The following is a 20000-nucleotide window of genomic DNA, read 5'->3' on the forward strand; positions in this document are numbered from 1 at the left end:
GAGGACAACAAGACATACGACACAGGGGCAGATCCAGGTTTTTCTTGGGGGTGGGTGAAAGCCGCAGTTCATTTCAGGAGGGGGGGGGGAGGAAGGGGATGCGCACCTCCTGCACCCTCCCCCTAGATACGCCCTTGCGGTTGGTGTTAGGGACGTCGTAGGTTCAATTTAGCCTTGGGCTTTAATTCTTCTGTTTTTCTTTCGTACGTGTTCAAGGAACTATCTTATCGTCCCCTTCACTGGCTCATTACATCAACCCACATATGGCATCGAATCCGGGAATCGATCCGGGCCTCGGTGGTGGAAGGCGAGTGCTCTCACCACTGCGCCACCCCTGCTCCCTGGAGAGACGCCCCAGGACGACAAATTGCACCCGTACATTGGGGGGTTCACCGTTCGCGTTGAGCGAGATTAGAATTGATAGAAAAACGCCCCATTTCTATCTTCAAGTCACTTTCCAGAATATTAAGTTTGCACGAAATAGCGGCCTAAAAGAAGTTGAAGTCGAGTAATTCTGTACCTATTTCAGACTGCTGTTTTCATCGGTCCCTCTTTTGTTATCAGGGCTAGATGCATTGTTTCTGTTGTATCACTGTCTCGTTACCCGATCGTACACCACGTCTGGAAAGCTACTGCATTTCTTCTCTGTCTCCTGCAAAACATTGAGATAACAGTTGGGACGCGAAAGAGAAATTAGGAATTATAGTTTCTCTTCTACAGTGGGAAATTGGCACAAGTTTTTTAAATCACATCGCAGGAAATGAAATTAAAAGGAAAGGAAAGTAAAGGAACTTTATTTAAGTGTCTAATCTTCTAGCGCTGTTGAGCACTAATCGGGGACACTGTAAATTAAATTAATAATTTAACGCAAATCAAAGTTTACAATCTAAACCAGGCTTACATTTTTCTTTTCAAAGAAATCGTTTGTATCCGAAAGAAATGAAGTTCAGGACCGCTTACCTTTGTTTTCAAACTTCATGTGTGCCACAATTATTTAAGACGACCCCACGAGAGCATTTTGCTTTTAGCCTGATCGTGTTTGAATGAAGGGTATGATAAATGGCTGTACTTGGGGAATTTGAATAAACGATTCTAATATTTCTCTTTCTGATGCAAACACCATTTTGTTTTCGAGGCCATTTGCGTGTAATATTGGACAAAGTGACGTGAGGTCGCCTGTCCGTTTCTGGTAAACCTTCGGTTAGTCAAAAGAAGCTATGGTACTACGTCGGAGGGATCCGAGAGTAAATCAGGAAAGTTTGGTTTTATCCCAAAATGGATAAATGCATCTTATTCGATGGTTTAACATATAATACCCGCGGGTATTTTGCGAGTTGCGTAGTATACGAGCAATAAGCAAATTGTCCGCGAGTATTTAACAATTATTCCATGAGCGCGCGTTGGATATGAGATGGTAAATAGCCAACGAGGCGCGTAGCGCCGCGTTGGCTATAACCAGTCTCATATCCAACAAGCGCGAATGGAATAATTGTTTTATTAAATTCCTTTAAACTCCAAAAGTTTAGAAAGTACGAAATGCGAGCGAAAAAAGCGAGCAAATCCGAGCGAAATCGAAAAAACTTGATGAGAACCGATGCGATGTCGTGTAACACCTTGTGGTCAGACAGACGCAGGCTCGTCACAAAAACATTTCTTACCTTTTCACGTACTTCTAAACGTCGGAATTTAACCCAGCTGTCCAGAAAAACTTTTTTTTTGGTTTCTTCAGAGAGAAATTTCGCTTTCCGGCGAAAAATCTTTTAGCTTGGCAACACTTAGATCAATCATTTACCATATAAGGTCAAACTAAGGTATATGAGCTGATAACCGAGATTGAGTGAACCAATCAGAGCACGAGAATTGCATTATCCGAGGTTGAGAATTTAATAATATATGTTAAACCATCAAATAAGAGATTTATTATTCTACTACAAAAATGTGTTATTTTGCTTCAATTTTATTTGGTAAGAGTGTCTTAAAAGAAAGCATCATCGGTCCTTTAGGGCGCGTGCGAACGATGTAACCAGCACAACGCCAGCCAAATGTCCGTATTTGACTGGATAAACGAAATGACGAGTGACAAGCGATCACAAACCAAATTCTCTACATTCTCAGTCTTTGCATCATGTTGAAAACAATTTCTTTCATTGCGAAACTCTCGTTCCGTCCGTATCTGCTCTGTTCTAAACCGTCTCACATTTTGCACGTTCTTTTGACCAAATATGGCAAAATGGCGTAAGAGTGCAATAATAAAGGAGGTTTAGTTTCTAAAGAAACTGTAGAAGGGGCGGATCCAGGATTGCTCTATGGTTGGGTGCACCACTATGGCAAGGCGTAGCTCACTGTTGACGGTTTTTTTTTGCACAATGCCAGTTGTATTAGAAAGCCGTAGGTCATCTTGGGGGTGTGCAATCCCTACACCCTCCCCCGTCATCCGCCCCTGTGTGGTGCTGTGTTGGTAGGGAAGTGAAACACAGAAATGGGGTTTTCAACTGGATTGGTAGAGTAAATAGGCCAGTTTCGTATTCTAACGGTTGGACTGGATCTAGCATGAAATGGAGGCCAATGCGGGCAAATTAATTTGCATTTGAATAGACTTGCCCGCATTAGCCTCCATTCCATGATAGATCCAGTCCAGCCGTGAGAATTCGAAAATGGTCAATTGAACAACGTGAGAGCGAAGGGTTAACTCTCCAAACGTCAACTTTCAAATTTCTTTACTTTGGTCAATTTACCCTATCAATCAAGTTCATAAACTCAGTTTTGTATCATTAACCGAGTTAATCGAAAAGGTCGAGTTGCCACAGTGAAAGACCGAATTGGCTAACGTTTCGAACGTTAGCCCTTCATCGGAGCAAATTGACGAATTGTAGTTGATTGACGTTATATAGGAAGTGACAGAAGTTAGTTTAGTTTGCGCACCATTTCAACCTTCCGAACCACTCCACCCTTAACATGACAACTCGTGGTCGTTCCTTAAACCAAGGAAATGCGCCGATCAACTCGAAACTTCAACATCCCCTTCCCCCACCTGACAAACCCCGGGAATTTGAACTTTTGAAGATTGGATAGTCGAAATTCCCGCCCCTCGGGCCAAAATGGTGCTCAAATGCCCTACCCTATCGTCGGATTTGTCTGTCAAAAGGACTACTAAAGGACGATCGTCATCGGCTCCTGTCGTCTTTAATAAATCTCGTGTATAAACATGCGAAAACATGTTTCGTTACCCTTTATATGATGATGTCGTTTTACCAGACTTTAGCAACTACAAAAACCCAACTTAATATTGAAACTTTTAAAGTCACTTGAAATTGAATTAATTAAGTCGGGCAATGTCAAGAAGCAAGGTTGTTTAACGATTGCGAGGGTACTGTATACTTATTAACAACAGAGCCTAGGGCGTTTACGACTGTATGTATTTTAAATTGTTCAGTGTCGGTTGATTACCTGTAACAGAAACGTACAGGTTTACAATGACATGGGGGTGTGAAAACGTACCATATTGTATTCACTCTAAGGTATGACAAAGACCAATAGAAGTTTTGCACGGCAGCCATGTTGCATGGCAGGAAAATTAGATTCTGTTTCCTATGGGAACAAATGTTCTTTCTAATGCAAAACATTATAATTGTTCCTGCCACACAACATGGCTGCCGTGCAAAACCTCTATTACGCAGCCAAAATTCCTTTGAAGACCTTCCTTTAAGGGCAACTTTTTAAGACTTTTTTTTTGTAAGCCAATCGCTCACAAATGCTATATCTCTTCCTCAAAAAAAGAAACTCTTCCATCTCGTCCAAACACGTGTTTAACCTGTTAGCGACTTCGGCGCCCGAAAAATAATTTGAAAGCTGGCACTTCCAGGTTCCGGTTCAATTTTCCTCACGCCACCGTGACAAAGGTCCAATTTCACACCTTCCGGAAAGGGGGGGGGGGGGGGAAGGGGGTGTTAAAGTTTCGATTTGATCGGTGCAAAACACGGAAAGCCGCAAAAGCGTCGCAATGAGCGAAAAAGAACACCTATACAACAATTCTTCTTCTTCAATACCTATGCTGAACAGATTGGTTGTGTCCCGATCACGAATTATTAATCAATCACTGAGCGTAAATTTTAAGTTATATTAATTTATCCGTTGTTTTTCCTCCGTTCGATGTTTTGGTCGCGCGAAAAAATGAGGTGAGACAAAAAAGAGACTGAAAAGTTTTTACGCCGCCAAGACATCGAAAAATCGTACCAGTGAGGAGACAACTCTAGAAATGTCAGCGGCATTCATTCTTTTGAGAGGACGCAAAAGCGAACGTGGGAACCCCAACCAGCTTAACACAAACGGTTAGACGAGAGAAAAAATATTGGAAAGTTGTTTCAGAGCACCTACCTTTGTACGGTAGCACCTCGATCTTTGTACTCGTTCAATTAAAGTTCGAGAGTGCATGTTTTCATATTGGAATTGGATGTACGTACAACACGGAGCCAAATCTTCAGGAAGCTGGCACCAATCGGGTGTGGTTAATAATATACGATTTTTGAGTTGGCTTTTTAGCTTAGAGTGGCATGCCAACTAACACGGCTACTGGATGATAAACTGAAAAGCTTGGTTACGTAATTTCTTGCTTATTAGTGTAGTGGGAATTTGAGATTCACACATATGACTATGGTACGCAACATCTCATTTATTCTTTCACCAAAAACTGATTCTAACCAGTTACAACTTTCTTTTCCTTGACATAACAGCCCGTGAAAGGCTCCAGGACCCTGCCTTTTGATCAAAGGGCAAGCACTCCATCACCAGAGTACCATGGTTTTCTCTTAAAATTACGTCACAAAAGACCCTGGGATTAGCAGGGATTATTGAATGATATGTTTGAATGAATTCATTAATTTAACTAAAAGTTATTTAGTCAAATCCATTCCATTACAAGAGACAGGTTTCATCTTTGTACACACAACACCAAACACATTACACGTTGCATGACATTAGGTTGTAAATGAAGGCACAAACAGAGACAAAAGTACTGTAGAAGAGCCCAAAATTTGAGTTGTTTTGTGGCACATTACTGTCCTAGCTGCAAAAATAGGAAAAATATAATACTTAGAAATTCAGTGCCTACAAAAGCAGCAGCATACTGATCTACTCATCCTTAAAGCGGAAGCTGACATACAGCTCCTTGAACTTGTCGAATCCAGCAAGAACACCAGCACCTGCCATTCCGCGCAGAATGTTAGCTCCAGCACCCTTCATCAGCGACATAAAACCTTCATTCTTCATGATTTGGACAGTACAATCGATGGAGCCCTTGTACTTGACAGCCTCTCCAGATGTCATCATCATACGTCGACGGATGGTATCAATAGGGTAGGACATGAGACCAGCAGAAACAGTGACACCATATCCCAGGATAAATGAGATAATCAGACCAGCATCTTCACCTAACAAGAGGGGCTTGAGGGTGTCGTAAAGGCCAAAGTAGAAGCCTCGGTATACAATAATGCCAACGCAGGAGATGACGAAACCTCTGTAAAGACCAGCAATACCATCTGACTTGAGAGTCTTACGGTAAACATCAACGATACCATTGAACTGTCTCTCGCCACCTTTGGAACCTGCCTTTGCGTCATTGGCCAATCTGGTTCGGCAGTAATCCAGAGAATATACAAACAACAGTGACATGGCTCCAGCAGCTCCGCCAGATGCAATGTTCTTGCCAAACTTGAGAGAATACGTATCTGATTTCTTTGGTTTAAAAAGGGCCTTTATCGTATCCTTGAAAGCAAAGTTCAAGGCTTGGGTTGGGAAATAACGGATGCAGTTTGCAAGGTTACCTAAAGATAGAAACAAAGTGTTAACGAATTTCGAAAAAGAACACCTATACAACAATTCTTCTTCTTCAATACCTATGCTGAACAGATTGGTTGTGTCCCGATCACGAATTATTAATCAATCACTGAGCGTAAATTTTAAGTGATCCGACAATCTATTATAGGTCAAGAACAAAATAATTGATTATTGCGGAAAATGTTTTAACAAATGATTGTTGACAAATAAAATATACTAAAACCTGTGATTAGTCTTTCTTTGGTATTTATAACAGCTGTTAAAATCCCCGGAAGCCCCCTTTTTTTGTTAGTTTCATTCTTAAACCAATGTTAATGTTAATGTTAATGTTTAAAATACATGTAATATTAAAATCCTCCTAAGGCCTAAGCACAGGGTTTTTATTGTGACTACAGATGTATTTTCCGATTACAATATTGATGATCAATATAAAAATTGATCAAAATAAATATAAAATCTCAGCCGATTCCCAACACTAGAAGCGATAGAATTTGCTTTACAAGAACACGTAATGGCAAGAGCTTTCTCCTACCACAAGGGGAAATAACAATTAAGGTACATGCAGTTTAGTTATCATTATTTTCTCAGACTTCCCAGAGAGCTGTTCCTTTTGGCACTCAGTTTTATAATTTACCATTGCCTGAAACAGACAATTCCAAATTCTGAATGTTGATCAGCCAGCAGGTCTGGGAAAAAGTTGCAAACGCCACCAATTTCTCAAGCATTGGCAAGATCAATTAAGCTGTTTTTCAAAACAAATCTTTAAGTTAAATTTTTATGGTAATGAGGTTATGTGAACATGACTGTGAATAACAAATGCTTTTTGTCACCCAGCTACACAGTCAAGGTTGAGTTATAATTACTATAATTATTCCTATGTTACCATCATCATAATCATCTTTATTTTAATAAGAACTCGGAAACCAAGTGTTCCAATAACCATGACAATGATCTGTAAACAGCGATTTCCAAGAAAAAGTTTTAAAATTTTAAACCCTTCATAGGGATTTCTTTCCACTTTAGCTCACCTCTCCAAAATGCCACGAAGCCTTCTGACCGATATGTTCTTGTAGTACAGTCAATGACTCCCTTGTAAGGGGTATCCAGGCGCCCAGCCTTCAACATCTCATCTTGATTCTGAACAAGAAGCTTCACTCGCTCAATTGGCGCTGCAGCAGTTTTAGAAATAATAGCAGCTGCACCACTGAGGGCAAAGTTCTCCACAAAATGGAGCTTCTTCTCACTGGTAGCTACCTTTGCCATCTGTGAGACACACATCAACATCAATCATTATATCTCTAACATAGTACAGTCGAACCTCTCTAAAACGGACACCTAAGAAACAGACCAAAGTGTCCGTCTTAGGGAGGTGTCCATATTTTAGAGGTCACCACAATGACATCATTTTTAAGAGTCCACAGACAGTTTAATTGTTCAGTTACTAACAATAGGTCTAGTGTATCTAAAGTAACTAATGTACAATATTCAGACAGATTGTACATCTGTTACAATAAAATTAATACTTTATATGAATCAGTGATCTGAAACGAAAGGAACTACAAGGCAATGCTGCACCTTAAAAAAATATTAAAAGAACACTTCTGAAAAACGTCTTTCTGTAGTTTACAAGTGTGTTAAATGGGGTTGACAGCCCTACACAACTCCCTTGTACATGGTACATACATACATACATACTTAATTGACTGCTCCCCATAGGGGCTTTTCAGGGTTTGAAAAAATCGATTATTTTAAACTTGGTGATGCAATCTAGAATGGAGAAACGTCTGTGAAAGGTAGCCTGTGTACAGACCGCCCCTCCCCTCAAAAAAAAAATCTGAGAGGAACGGTCTGTGATTTACCGTTAGTAATCGTGTTTCGGAATAATTTTGCATACATTATTTAGCAATCTATGCTGACCAAAATTTGCGTGGCTCATATTTCGTTTGGAGCTAAATTCTCAAAATGGTGGCCAATGAGGTAGATTTCAAACGTGCATCGAAGAGCGTCTCCGATAGTTTTAAGATACCTTGGGTTTATAGCATAGAAGCACTCTTTAAAGGAGAGGATGTATTTGCAAGTCTTCCAACCAGGTACGGCTCTGATCTTCAAAACAGCACAGATCGTTGCCGATGAGCTGTTATTTTCCTCGGTGTGTACATTCTCAAATCTTCCATGGCATCACGCTTTGTAGATTGTACTTGAGAATGGCTAGGCTGGTTGGGATTACATTGACTGGTAAGTAATAGCGGGAGACGTTTTCGAGTGGACAATCTTTTGAATAGTGCTATAATCACCTCGTGAAGAGCGCTTTCGTTTCTTTTGCGCTGACAATTCCTACAAATGATATGTACGTCGAATCGATTTCCACCACTCCATAGATAACAATTCCGCTCGTACTTTAAAAGAAAAACCTCTTTGACAATCAAAAAGATTTTTATTCGTATTTTGTACCGTGCTCAAAGTACACAAGAACGAACTCATCGTAAAATCTCTCACGGTGGTTCTCACGGTGTTGAAGTGGAGAAATAAAAATAAAAGCCAATCAAAACTCGTTGTTTCAATGATGTAATGATTGATGGGTAATAACCAATCAAATCATTTTCCACACATTCCAGGAAAAATCATGTGGTATGGAACACGATTATCAACGGTAAATCACAGACCGTTCCTCTCCAATTTTTTTGAGGGGAAGGGCGGTCTGTACACAGGCTAGTGAAAGGTTCAGAGTCGTTTTTATCCGGGAGATTTAATGTCCCGTACAGGAGGCTGGGAGATTAGTTCCGTATCCGGGAGACTCCCGGATAATCCGGGAGAGTTGGCACGTACGAATAATGGCAGAAGGAAATTCAACTAGAATTGAGAGAAACACCTTTAAATCCTGTCATTAGTACTTTCTTGAGGGTCTTTTTGTTGTACAACACTAAGAATTGAAGGCCATTATTACAAACGTAGGTGTGGGGCCACCATTTAGGGATTCCATTAAGGGGAAGACTGGAACGAGATTAACATTCAAAATGGTGGCAAAGGATCAAAGAACCATCCCTGCCCGAGTTTGGTTGCAAGAAGATACTCGGCTATAAGACGCGCCTTGAGTTTAGATCACATTTGGGACCAACAAACAATTTCTTTGAGAAAGAATGCTGCGCCTTACAAGCAAGAAACTACAGTATCAGCACTAGCTAACAGCACCACCCTCACATTTGGTCAGTAGCAGGTGCTTTTACACCCAAGAGGAAGGAATCATAAAATGCAAAAGAAAGTAATCTTCCTTGTCATGTGATATTGACTCATGACAAAAGAAAATTAGTTGCTGCTATTTATATATTACCAGTTCTTAACTTAATCAAACAATTTTATGACAAAATACCACGATCTTGGACTGTGAAGTCAGTGAAGAAAGACATTATCCCCCAAAAATAAAATTTTAAAGGAAATCGCAAGTGCTGTTTTATTGGACTTGCTAACTATATAGAATTTAGCTCAGGTTAGAGAAGTATCAAATTCAATTTTCAACAATTTTCCCTGGGAATTTAATGGCTTTCACAAAAGTAATATCAACTTGGTGATATTCTGCAAGCTACGCCATAGGCTTCAAATACAAATAATATTGAAATCATCTGAAGTTTTCAACGATCAGCGAGTTCCTTTTGTTTCCTTACCGCAAACTAAGAAGTGTTTTACATTGATTTCAACACGAGCTTGCGTCAGAATTCCTCAAATACCATGGCAATCTTGTTCACTTACGAGCAACTTGTACTGGACATTGTATAACTCGGAATTAATTAATCGCAAGAAGGAATGCAATATGTGAAACAATTGCCACGATTTTTGAAAAGCTTAAATCTGAAATGTACCAGAAAGTCGACAAACTAAATACGAGGAAATCAAGAATTATTTGCAACCAATCGAAGCAAGCTAAGAACAAGGAAACTTTTTTTAAGAGTTTCTTCTAGTTGATAAGCCACGTGACCACTCACGTTTTCCGTTTTTGCCGGTCAAGAGTGGAAGTTACGCGAAGAAAAATTCAAACCTTCGACTGCGATAGATACCAAAGGTAAACGCTGGTTTAAATTTCTTGAATACAGCCCATCGATCGAGAAATAATCGAGACAAACGCGAGAGACGCCGCTCGATCGAGTGAACGCCATGCCAATTCTAATATCGAAGCGAACAAGCATCTTTCCCTATGCCAACTGTTTGATCTAGACATAAATAAGGATCAGAAAGTAAAACGAAATATCACAAAGTCAACTTACTCTAACTGTTCCAAGGTGAGTGTTCCACAAAAGTTACCAACACTCCGTCACGATAGGAAGACACAACCGGCGAAATCTCTCAAGATTGAGAAAGAACGATCAAGGTTCGCAGGACGCATGTAGGGCCACGCACATAACACCTGATTGGACAAATTCGATCATGTGACGCAAGACTTGTGAGCGCCTGTTCAATACTGCGTAGGTTTGGAAGCAACCGGAAATTATGGCCACCCACGCTATCAAATTGTAGCAGAGATCTCAGACTAAGAAGTCAGGTAAATGAATCTTCATCCTAATCATATAATTGTCGAAGTTTTTGATGTATCCCAAAAGGTTAATAATAGACTTATGTGCACATATATCGTTTGATCGGTTCGTAATTTGCTTTCGAGTTTGTTGATTGGTTACTTATTAATTATATGAGCGTAATGTGAGAGTGTTTTAGGCATACTACGCTTGCATTTTTGTCAGCGCACGTAAAATTTTCGGGAGGCAATATTTTCCAAATCGGATATCGCGATTTGCTCTTTCTTATGACCTTCGCAGCGTGGCAAGCGATAAAACGGGAGGGAGGTGGTAAGAGCAAGTGCTGAAAATCAAAATAGGTCGCTACTGATTTATGCTTCTATGTTTTATGAAAACAATAACAGTGGCAATAGACGTCTTTTGACTCTGCGGCGCTTTGCAAATTATACGATTATTATTTCCGATATTTTATCCTATATAAATTTAAAATAAGAGAAAAAAAATCACAATAATGATACGAGGGACAAGAAGGAATGTTGCATGTTGGTTAGCTCCATTTCATTGCACACATCAGCCATTCAGCCATTCAATGCATCATTTATATTTATTTCCAGGGTCTATACATTTTTCAATAATTTATTATTCCACATTATGCCATTTTACCGTATTTGGTCAGGAGAACACGTAAAATATGGTAAGACGGTAATTTGCTGTTGTGTCCCTGTTTTGACCGGTTTAGAACAGGGCAAATACAGATGAAACTGGAGTTTTTCAAGAAAAGAAATATAATTTTTTTAAACGCTTTGCAAAGCCTGAGCGTTTAGCTTGTCATCGCTTGTCACTCGTCATTTTGTTTATCCAATCAAGTAAAGGACATTGTACTTAACTCAACTTGCAAAATATCCGTATGTATTATATCTTAAACCAATCAATAAGGTGTATATATTGCTTTTTTGTATTTTAATTAGCTCCTGTGAAGTTTGCTGTAAAGCATGTTCAAAGCCTTGTTTTCCAAGACAGTGGCAGAGCAAACTGTAAGTATTGAATGTATGATAATATTCAGGGGCGGATCTAGGGTGAGGGTGCAGGGGGTGTGCACCCTTCCTTCCTGAGAAGACCTGCAGCTTTCTAATACAACTGGGATTCTGCAAACAAACAAAAAAGAAGAAAACGTCACCAGTCAGTTGACACCATTTCTTAGTGGTGCACCCCTCCTAAAAAAAATCCTGGATGCACCCCGACCTCGTTCCCAGGGTCTCTCTCTTTTCCTCTCTTCTCGACAACAAGGGAGGAAAGAGAGATTGGGATCCGCCCCTGTTATCGGCAATTTTTATGATACTATTGTAATTCCCTGCACAATGGGTACTCCCTCGTTAGTGTTTTAAATCATACATTGTGTGGCAGTATTGCGAGAGTTGAATAATCAGCCTTCCGAGCTTGTAGTTACAAATAGGTGCTTTAGAGAGTTACCGTAAGCACCCGCAGATAAGCGGCAGCTCAAATTTTGGAAAAACAGTTTTCTGAAAGAAATCAAAAGAAATATAAAGTCAAGTCTTCAGAAGTCTTCTTCATCCACTGTTCATCGAGTAAACTCAATATTAACATTGCAACAGAAAATACTTCAAAGTCTTACCCACAATTTTAGCACTTTAATATACCTAATGAACATTGTTTCTAACAACTTTGACATATAATTGATATTTTCCTGGTATTTGTTGACAGGAATTTATTCAACACAGTTTTTCCATATATTTTTCCATTACAACAAGAACGTGACCGGAATGTTCTTAGCTTAGTAACCAGGCATTCTAAAGATCGGACGCGAAGATGGAAAACTGGACACCGGAAGCAACCTTTTTCAAATTTTCCGGCAGATAAGCTGCACCCCCAATCTCTTGTGATGATTTTTGGAAAAAAAGGTGTGGCTTATCATCGGGTGTTCACGGTATGCTGGATGTGCATGTCCTCACACAGCAGGGTGGCAGACATGGTAATGGCACCACCAGTCTATACTTACTGGTGGAAGGGAGGGGAAAAGATCAAACAACAACCGAACACATACCCTGCGAGCAGTTGGTTTCTCCTACGCTTGTCCAAGAGAGAAACCACTGTGAGCAACCGTTTGATTTTCCATCGAGCATGTGCGAAGTACGTCACACCCCACATGATGTATTTGACATCACTTCGTTTTATTTCGCGGGAAATCCCTACACTTCAGGCTCGCCCAAACGCAGAAGTTACGTAGCTGAACGCTCGTGCAAGCGCCAAAACAAGTTTATTAACTTGTTTTACCAGTTCAAATTTAATTTATTCGTCCTTGGCACTTCACGGCAGCTCACTCAAAGAAACTAACGGTTGCTTGCAGTGGTTTCTCTCTTGGGAAACGTAGGAAAAACCAACTGCTCGCAGGGTAGCGAACACACTGAATTAGATGATAAGGAGCCGGGACACTGTACAGGAATCAAATTTAAAAAATCAACACACATCAAATTGTAGGTTGGTTTTTTGAGGAAAGGGGAAAACTGGAATACCCAGAGGAAACCTCTCGGAGCAGAGTGGAGAACCAACAAACTCAATCTAATTTGAAAACGAATCTGGGATTCAAACCAAGGCCACATTGGTGGGAGGCTCGCGACTGTTCTCACTGCTGTTACATCCCTGCTGCCTTTTAACGTTGAGTATGTGAGCCCCTACACAACACAACACATGCTATACAGCTTGATGCTCTAGTGTGTGGTTATGTTCAGATCCTGAAATGCTGGGTAGCACCATTAAAAAACAAGTATTAATTATACCAAAAATTTTGGTCATTTATCCACAAATTTGTTATTTTGAGGTTTTCGGTATAGTGAACCCTTGTTATAATGAACCAATTTCCCCAGCTCCTTGGCTTGGTGCTTAGAGTTAAATACTGTTTATCAGCGCTAGTTGTGGACAATCTGCAGTATGTGGTCTGCAGTAGTTGTACACCTCCTGGAATGCTAACTGTTTCAAATAAGACAGTGCATAACCCAAACACTAAATTGAAAGCTTAACTCTAATTCCTAAAATGGGGGCAGTGTCCCTAAGCAATCGTAACCTGGGTGGTGGTATAAAAAATGAAAATGGTTTGGAAAAAAATGGACAGGTTCAAAAATCTTGAACTGGTTTAAAAAGAACTACAACATATGCAACACATTTACAAACAACATATTTGCTCTCGTTTTTGGTTAAGCAACAATACTTTTGATTTGTATCAGCTGAGTAACTGATCTACTTGCTAACTTTTAGTTCCACAGGTCACGTTAATAAGTGTCATGCCTTCCTTAACTTTACTACACTACTTTGAAAACCTTGAGAGAGTCTTTAGATATCGGCTTTACGATGCTCAGGCATGCACATTGATGAAAAACTCTCCAAAAAGGTCAGCCTCGAGACCACAGGACACCCAGGATTATGAACTGCATTCTCCAATGCCTCTCAAGTGCCCCTTCTCCCTCCTCCAAGCAATGTTGAAACAAACTGCAGCATTTCTAAATGTTACCCGGATTCCAATCAACAGTGAAAAGGGGGAGGGGGGACTGTATGATAGATCGAGGGCCTCAACACAATGTTCATATTAAACCATGTTAGCTTAAGTGTCCCAAGACTTTTGTCTGGGATTGTAGTCTTAATGAACGCTTTTTGTTTATTACTGAAAAAGACACTGACTCTTGAATTGTTTGGTTGTTTATTAGAAAAAAACAAAGAGAAGTAAGGACAGCTTATTATAATAATAATCCGGGCCATTTGACTTCAATTTGAAGGCGAATAAATCCATCCAGTAAGAGACTGTCTTCTAAAATCCGACAATAATTTTATCATGGTGGACTGTTTAGCAAAAAGCTTACTATCGCAGTGTCATTATTGGAGTTTAGTTATCATTGCATTCCTTGAAGGGCAAGCCCAGTGTCAGCAGTTGTAACAGGGTTCTCCTTATCAGCCGGTAACCGGTAAAATTTACCGATTAAAGAGCACTTATTACCGCCTGCAAATGCTCAGAAGTGGCTTATCCTTTGCAGAACGTCCAACATTAATCAATTGCTTTACCGGTTTGAAAAGGTGCCATACCTCTTGCACTGAAAACTAGGGAGAACCCTGTTGTAATAGTGTCTCCATCAGTGAAACCTCATGATCCTCTATAATATTTGAGCTTGGGAGCCAATAAGGAAGAAGGCACATAAAAGTTAATGGTTACCTACCATGAAATTTCTGTGTTGAAGATATTTTTTTTTCATCCAGGCTGGTTCACAACTTCAACTTGATGACCTCACAGAGCTGGACAAGATTTATGTTATTTTGGCAGAAAATAACCTAGTAGACTGTTTCAATGTGCTATGTTATGACCTGGGAATTCGTACATTTGAAGATTGGCGTAACCTTGATGAAAACGCCTTGAAGAGATTTATTCTTTTACCACAGTTTGCAAAGGGACAGCTGAAGCTTCTTGCATTTAAAGCAAAAAAAAGTAATTTTGTAACTTTAGCGTTGGTAGGTGCTTTGATCTTTTCTATCTTGTTAGTTATCATAATTGTAACCCTTCCATTAATTTTAATGCAATTTTACTGACTACTTAACAACACGTGGTGGACATTTATCATGCAATAACCCCCATTTGGGTTGATATTTCTTGCGAATATTTTTCCGTTGAAAAGAAACAAAGCCAATGCAAGAAAGGCAGCATGAGATTTTCAACTTTTAATCTTTATTAATTAATTTTTTTTGGAAGAAAAACAAGCTCATTTTGTAGTGTCAAGTGATACTGACATTAAAGAGCTGGTCACAAATCCTGTTGCAGAGAGTAAAAAATAGTCAGCAAGGTGTGCTGTCAACTTCTTTGAAGGTGAATTAACTTACAAGTAGACTTTCAGTCGTATGAAAACATTTTATTCATTTTATAAAATAAATAATTAATACACTGTAACTCATCTAACTTTTAGCAACAGTCCACCGTCAACATGAATCCTTCAAGTGCTTCAGACGTTTAGCTCTTGTAGTGACAATTAAAATGATTTGATTTTTTTTTGCTTGATAACAACACAATCTTTTTTCTAGTAAAGTTTTGAAAAATGGGATGACAAAACACGAACCAGTGTAAAGCTGAAAACCTCTTGTCTTTGAGTTTGTTTTGCAAGTCTAGAGTTTATTTCACATGACAGCTTGTCAAGTTTTCATCTAATGTCAGTAGAAATAAAGTTAAAGTAAACCAATCAAATGTACTTTCTTACGTCACTTGCGACTGTTCACCATCACATCAAGCTTTTTACGAAATTAGTGGGAGGGTTATTAAACAAATAAATCCCTTCCTGGCTTGCTAGTATGTCTTGGTGCAGTGGTGAGAGCACTCACCTCCCACCAAATCTGGCCCGGGTTCGATTCCCGGTGCGCCATCAATTTTGAGTTGAGTTTGTTGTTTGTTCTGTTCTTGCTCCGAGAGGTTTTCTCCGGGGACTCCGGTTTTCCCCTCTCCTCCAAAACCAACACTGCTAAATTCCAAATTCGATCCTGATTGCAAGGACACATGTTGAACAAGCTCCTGAGCGCTCTTAAGGTGCTCCGTGGGTAAACAAATCCCATTTCCATTTCCATTTCCAATGTCCTTGGCTGAGAGAGAGTCCTCAAAATTTCACATTTGCCCTAGAAGCTTTGCTTCTGATCCTAAGACTCATTTTTCGGATGATCTCTCAACTGCGGACATTATCGGCCGACATACCAGCCACCTGAAGGAGTTTATTTAGGTACTAAATAACTTGCTTTTAGCGTAATAAAATAATTATATATATGAATACAGGAAATTTATAGGCAGAGAAGAAGGAATGTTTTAGGCCAGTCTTGGTTCATCCTGATAGAGCCTATGCATTCTTCTGGGAAACATTTTTATTGAGAGTAACCAAACTTTCATGAGTTGGTTGCTAAGGAGCTACACTTGTCTTACGAAATTCAAAGAAAGTAGGGATAGTTTTTTTGGCAGTGGTGGGTCTGCAATACAGAAAAGCAAGGCATTTCATAAAATTTATTGAATACTGGCTTATTAAGGTACATGTATGTTAATAATATTAATTACATTGATTATCTTGAATTAGAAAATTGTAAAAAAAAATTCATTTTACCACAGAAACATGGCAAACTGCCGTATAAAGCTCAATTACAATCCAGTGGAGTGCCATTTATTTCTGTCAATGAAATTCAAGTTGTGAAAAAGACTGCGTCTGGTCCTTTGTCAGGATCTGTTTTTGAAGCTATGTGGAATAAACCTAATGGAGAACAGGTACATGTATAATCATCTTTGTTTACGTAGTAAAATCTTGACATTTGTACACCAGTTGTATTATTGTAGAGTATACAAGTTTTATTCTTCAAGGCATGCAGCATTTGTTAATTTACTTGTATATTTCTTGTACTTGTGAATTGAAGGCTGTATTTTACCAGTCGGAAAGCTAAGAGCTCTGAAGCAGATATGTTTTGGGAAAGGGGGCTGGTGGTGTGAGACCTAGAGCCCTTTCATCTCCTGCCTCTTCCCTCCAATCACTTGTGCTGTCTGTAGTAATAATAATAATAATAATAATAATAATAGTAATAATAATTCTTATATAGCACCTATCCAGACGTGATCTAAGCGCTTTACAAGTCATGAAAAATTAAAATTAAAAATTAATTCATAAACGCAAAAGTTATACAAAAATCTCCTTGAATAAATAAGTTTTAAGTCATGTTTTGAAAGTCTGGAGATTATCAGAGTTTTTTATGTGTTCTGGTAGATCGTTCCAAAGTTGTGGCGAGGCAACTGCGAAAGCTCTAGATTCATAAGACTTCAAATTATAGCTGGTAGGGTTAAGACAGAGCGATGTAGATGAGCGGAGGGTTCTTGAAGGACAGTAGAGACTTATCAGTTCTTGTATGTACGAGGGAGACAAATCATGCAAAGCCTTGAAAGTGAGAATTAGAATCTTAAACTTTATGCATTCATTAATTGGCAACCATTGTAGATCTTTCAAGATAGGAGTAATATGGTTGAATTTTGAGGAAAATGTTATTAAGCGCGCGGCGGCGTTTGTACATACTGTAGTTTTTTAACAGCATATTTCGGAAGATTGTACAGAAGGGAGTTGCAGTGGTCAAGTTTGGATGAGATAAAGGCATGCACACGTGTTTTGGCAGTTTCCGTTGATATAAATTTTCTGATACGTGATAGATTACGAAGGTGATAGAATGCTGATTTACATACAGTATTAATATGAGGCAGCATTGCCGTGGTACTGTCAAAAGTGACACCAATATTCCTGGCAGTTTGAGAAGGCTGGACGGTGTCTTGACCAAAGCAGATTGACGGCAAGCAGTGCTGTAGTCTAAATTTTGAGTGAATAAAGAGGAACTCAGTTTTTTCTTTATTCAATTTTAGTTTGTTGATACTCATCCATTTGTCCAAATCATAACTCGATACGTTCAACAGCTTCAGTCAGTTCCAGGTCATTATTTGTTGAAAAGGAAACGTAAAGTTGCGTATCGTCAGCATAGAGGTGAAATTGCAAGTTATGGTGTCGCAATAAGTCAGCTCATGGTGCAGTATACAATAAATAGAGGATAGGTCCAAGCACATAGCCTTGGGGTACTCCACAACTGAGGTTACGAGGTTGTGATTTATTTCCATTAACCAGTTGAGAGCAGTTCCGCTGATTCCAAATTTAGAGTTTAATCTATTAAGCAGGATTTTGTGGGCGACGGTGTCAAAGGCAGCAGACAGATCAAGAAGAAGAAGTATAATGCACTGACGATTATCAATAGCACGCATGACATCATTATGCACATGTACAAGAGCAGTTTCACAGCTATGAAAAGGCCTGTAGGCTGACTGTAGTGGCTTGTGAAGGTGGTTACTAATAGCAAGTACCCATGTAAGCACACAGCCACGACTTTTTCAATGATTTTTGAGACTACTGTAAGGTTTGAGATTGGTCTGTAATTTTTGAAGATTTCGTGATCTAAAGAAGGTTTCTTGAGTAGAGGTGTAAGGACAGCAGTTTTAAGAGAAGGAGGCAGATAACCAGATTCCAGAGATAAGTTAACAATCTTTCAAAGTGTCGGTAGAAACATTTCAAAGTATTCTTTCATCAGTGCGGAAGGAAGTGGGTCTAAGATGCATGATTTTAAGACAATCTTATGAGCAATCTTAGACAATTCATCTGTAGATGTAGGTGAAAAATTAATTAGTTGGCATTTTAGTGAAGGTGAGTCAAAGGTGCAGAAGAGATCAGGAGTCAAGTGAACTTTAATTTAATTTTGGATGTCAATAATTTTAGTTTCGAAGAATTCAGCGAAATTGTTTGCTAATGCTGCAGCTGCAATTTCTCTGCCTTTCTGTGTAAAAGACGATCGACATTGCGAAATAGAGCTTTGCTATAGACACCGGCTTCATTGATAAGATCAGCGTAATAATTCATTTTCGAGGTGTAGATGGATTGTTTCATGACAGTGACAGTGGCTGTCTTGTACAGACTGTATGCTGTAGAGGGGAGGGGGGGGGAGGGGGGGGGCTGTGTTACCTAGATGATTTGGTGTAACATATACGTAAGTGAAAGCTCCTAAATGCCTCAGGAATCAAACTTTTATCTACATGTAGAAATCTAGTTACTGAGCGATTCATTTGATTTTTTTTCAGCTTTGTGGCAATGCTGTAAGTGCCCAGCAGCTACTTTTTGAATTTTTTTTCCTTTTCACATGGAGGCAAAAGTTAGCTGCCAGGAGTTACAGCATGCTGCAAGAGTACAGCTCTGCAAGCTGAAATTCTTCACCCTAAATTACAGTGTTCTGTGTTTTTAGCCCTGAATTCATTGTTTATTTAGAGCTGTAGTTTTCTACTGATTTTTACATGTAACGTTTGGCACAGGTCAAAGTGTGCTTGAGGTATGACAGATCTCTTGCTCAAAGGAAACACTTCATCCATGAAGCTAAGATGTCATCGTCTTTGAACCATGAGAATATTCTTCATCTACACGGTGTTGTTTTGCCTGGTCTCTACACTGATTCTGTGGCATTGGTGAGTGTTTTTCTTTGTAGGGAAACACAGTCGCTTAAATTGTTTCCTATCTTTAGAACAAGACGCCCCAACAATGGCATTTACGTGGAATGCCCTTTTTGACAACAAAGTAGATTAAAGAAAAAGAAATGTGGCAATCTGGCCTACAATGCTGAAGTGAACAGAAGAGATTAGAGACAACCAAAGAACCAAATTCGGGAATGAAATTGTATAAAAGGAAGATTATAATTAGGCAAACAGAAGTGAGCTGTTTTCCTTTTAAACTTATCTTGACACTAGTTATCATATTTATATAGTTATAAGTACTGGTACTGCACTTTTTTTTTGTGCGAGAGACGATTATATGTAGTTTAAAAATCTTGAAGAGATGACTGTTCTGGAATGCAGAATGTTTACTTCTGATTTTCATCCTTGGTTTAAAAACTTAGACTCGTGCTTATTATTTAAAGCTCCGTAATAATTATGTGCAACAAGTATGGTGTATAAATCCTACAACAAAAATGCAACACATGTACCATGTTTAAAATCAATGTTGCTTTAATCTATATGACAAGAATGTACTTTAAATTTGTCCTTTGCAAAATGCATTGAACACAAGAAATCTCTTATGTGCA

At 39.2% G+C, this 20000-nt stretch overlaps 3 protein-coding genes and 1 pseudogene across 5 annotated transcripts in view; 2 read left to right on the forward strand and 2 right to left on the reverse strand.

Moving 5' to 3' along the window:
* Nucleotides 1-1104, forward strand: part of LOC138000587 (uncharacterized) — a 33745-nt gene extending 32641 nt beyond the window's left edge. The window contains exon 14 of the mRNA XM_068847114.1: nt 1-1104. This exon is cut by the window's left edge and continues 1425 nt beyond it. The gene's annotated coding sequence lies outside the window, so the exon portion shown is untranslated.
* Nucleotides 1105-4649: 3545 nt separating this feature from the next.
* LOC138000589 (uncharacterized) lies at nt 4650-10226 on the reverse strand. The gene is made up of 3 exons (XM_068847118.1): nt 10089-10226; nt 6861-7095; nt 4650-5819 (listed from the first exon to the last, which is right to left on the reverse strand). Exons 2-3 carry the CDS (start codon nt 7093-7095, stop codon nt 5128-5130), a joined length of 927 nt encoding a protein of 308 aa, XP_068703219.1. The 5' UTR covers nt 10089-10226; the 3' UTR covers nt 4650-5127.
* A 31-nt stretch (nt 10227-10257) lies between these two features.
* Nucleotides 10258-20000, forward strand: part of LOC138000588 (uncharacterized) — a 37770-nt gene continuing 28027 nt past the window's right edge. Inside the window, exons 1-5 of one of the 3 annotated variants that reach the window (XM_068847115.1) lie at nt 10258-10363; nt 11303-11368; nt 14595-14843; nt 16468-16620; nt 19237-19386. In XM_068847115.1, coding sequence (XP_068703216.1) covers nt 11327-11368; nt 14595-14843; nt 16468-16620; nt 19237-19386 — 594 coding nt within the window. In that variant the 5' untranslated portion in view covers nt 10258-10363; nt 11303-11326. Of the gene's footprint in view, nt 10364-10535; nt 10694-11302; nt 11369-14594; nt 14844-16467; nt 16621-19236; nt 19387-20000 lie in introns of those variants that run through there. The other 2 variants (XM_068847117.1, XM_068847116.1) reach the window with 2 other exon arrangements.
* Nucleotides 17060-17766, reverse strand: LOC137999377 (uncharacterized; annotated as a pseudogene).

The sequence above is a fragment of the Montipora foliosa genome, chromosome 4, assembly GCF_036669935.1.
Source record: "Montipora foliosa isolate CH-2021 chromosome 4, ASM3666993v2, whole genome shotgun sequence".
Lineage (NCBI taxonomy): Eukaryota > Metazoa > Cnidaria > Anthozoa > Scleractinia > Acroporidae > Montipora > Montipora foliosa.

What these genes read in the sequence shown, in the direction of transcription:
- LOC138000589 (XM_068847118.1), bottom strand. Translation starts at nt 7,095, where the DNA reads ATGGCAAAGGTAGCTACCAGTGAGAAGAAGCTCCATTTTGTGGAGAAC. An exon ending in CTTCGTGGCATTTTGGAGAG is followed by an intron (nt 5,820 to 6,860) that starts GTGAGCTAAAGT and finishes TTCTATCTTTAG; the next exon opens with GTAACCTTGCAAACTGCATC.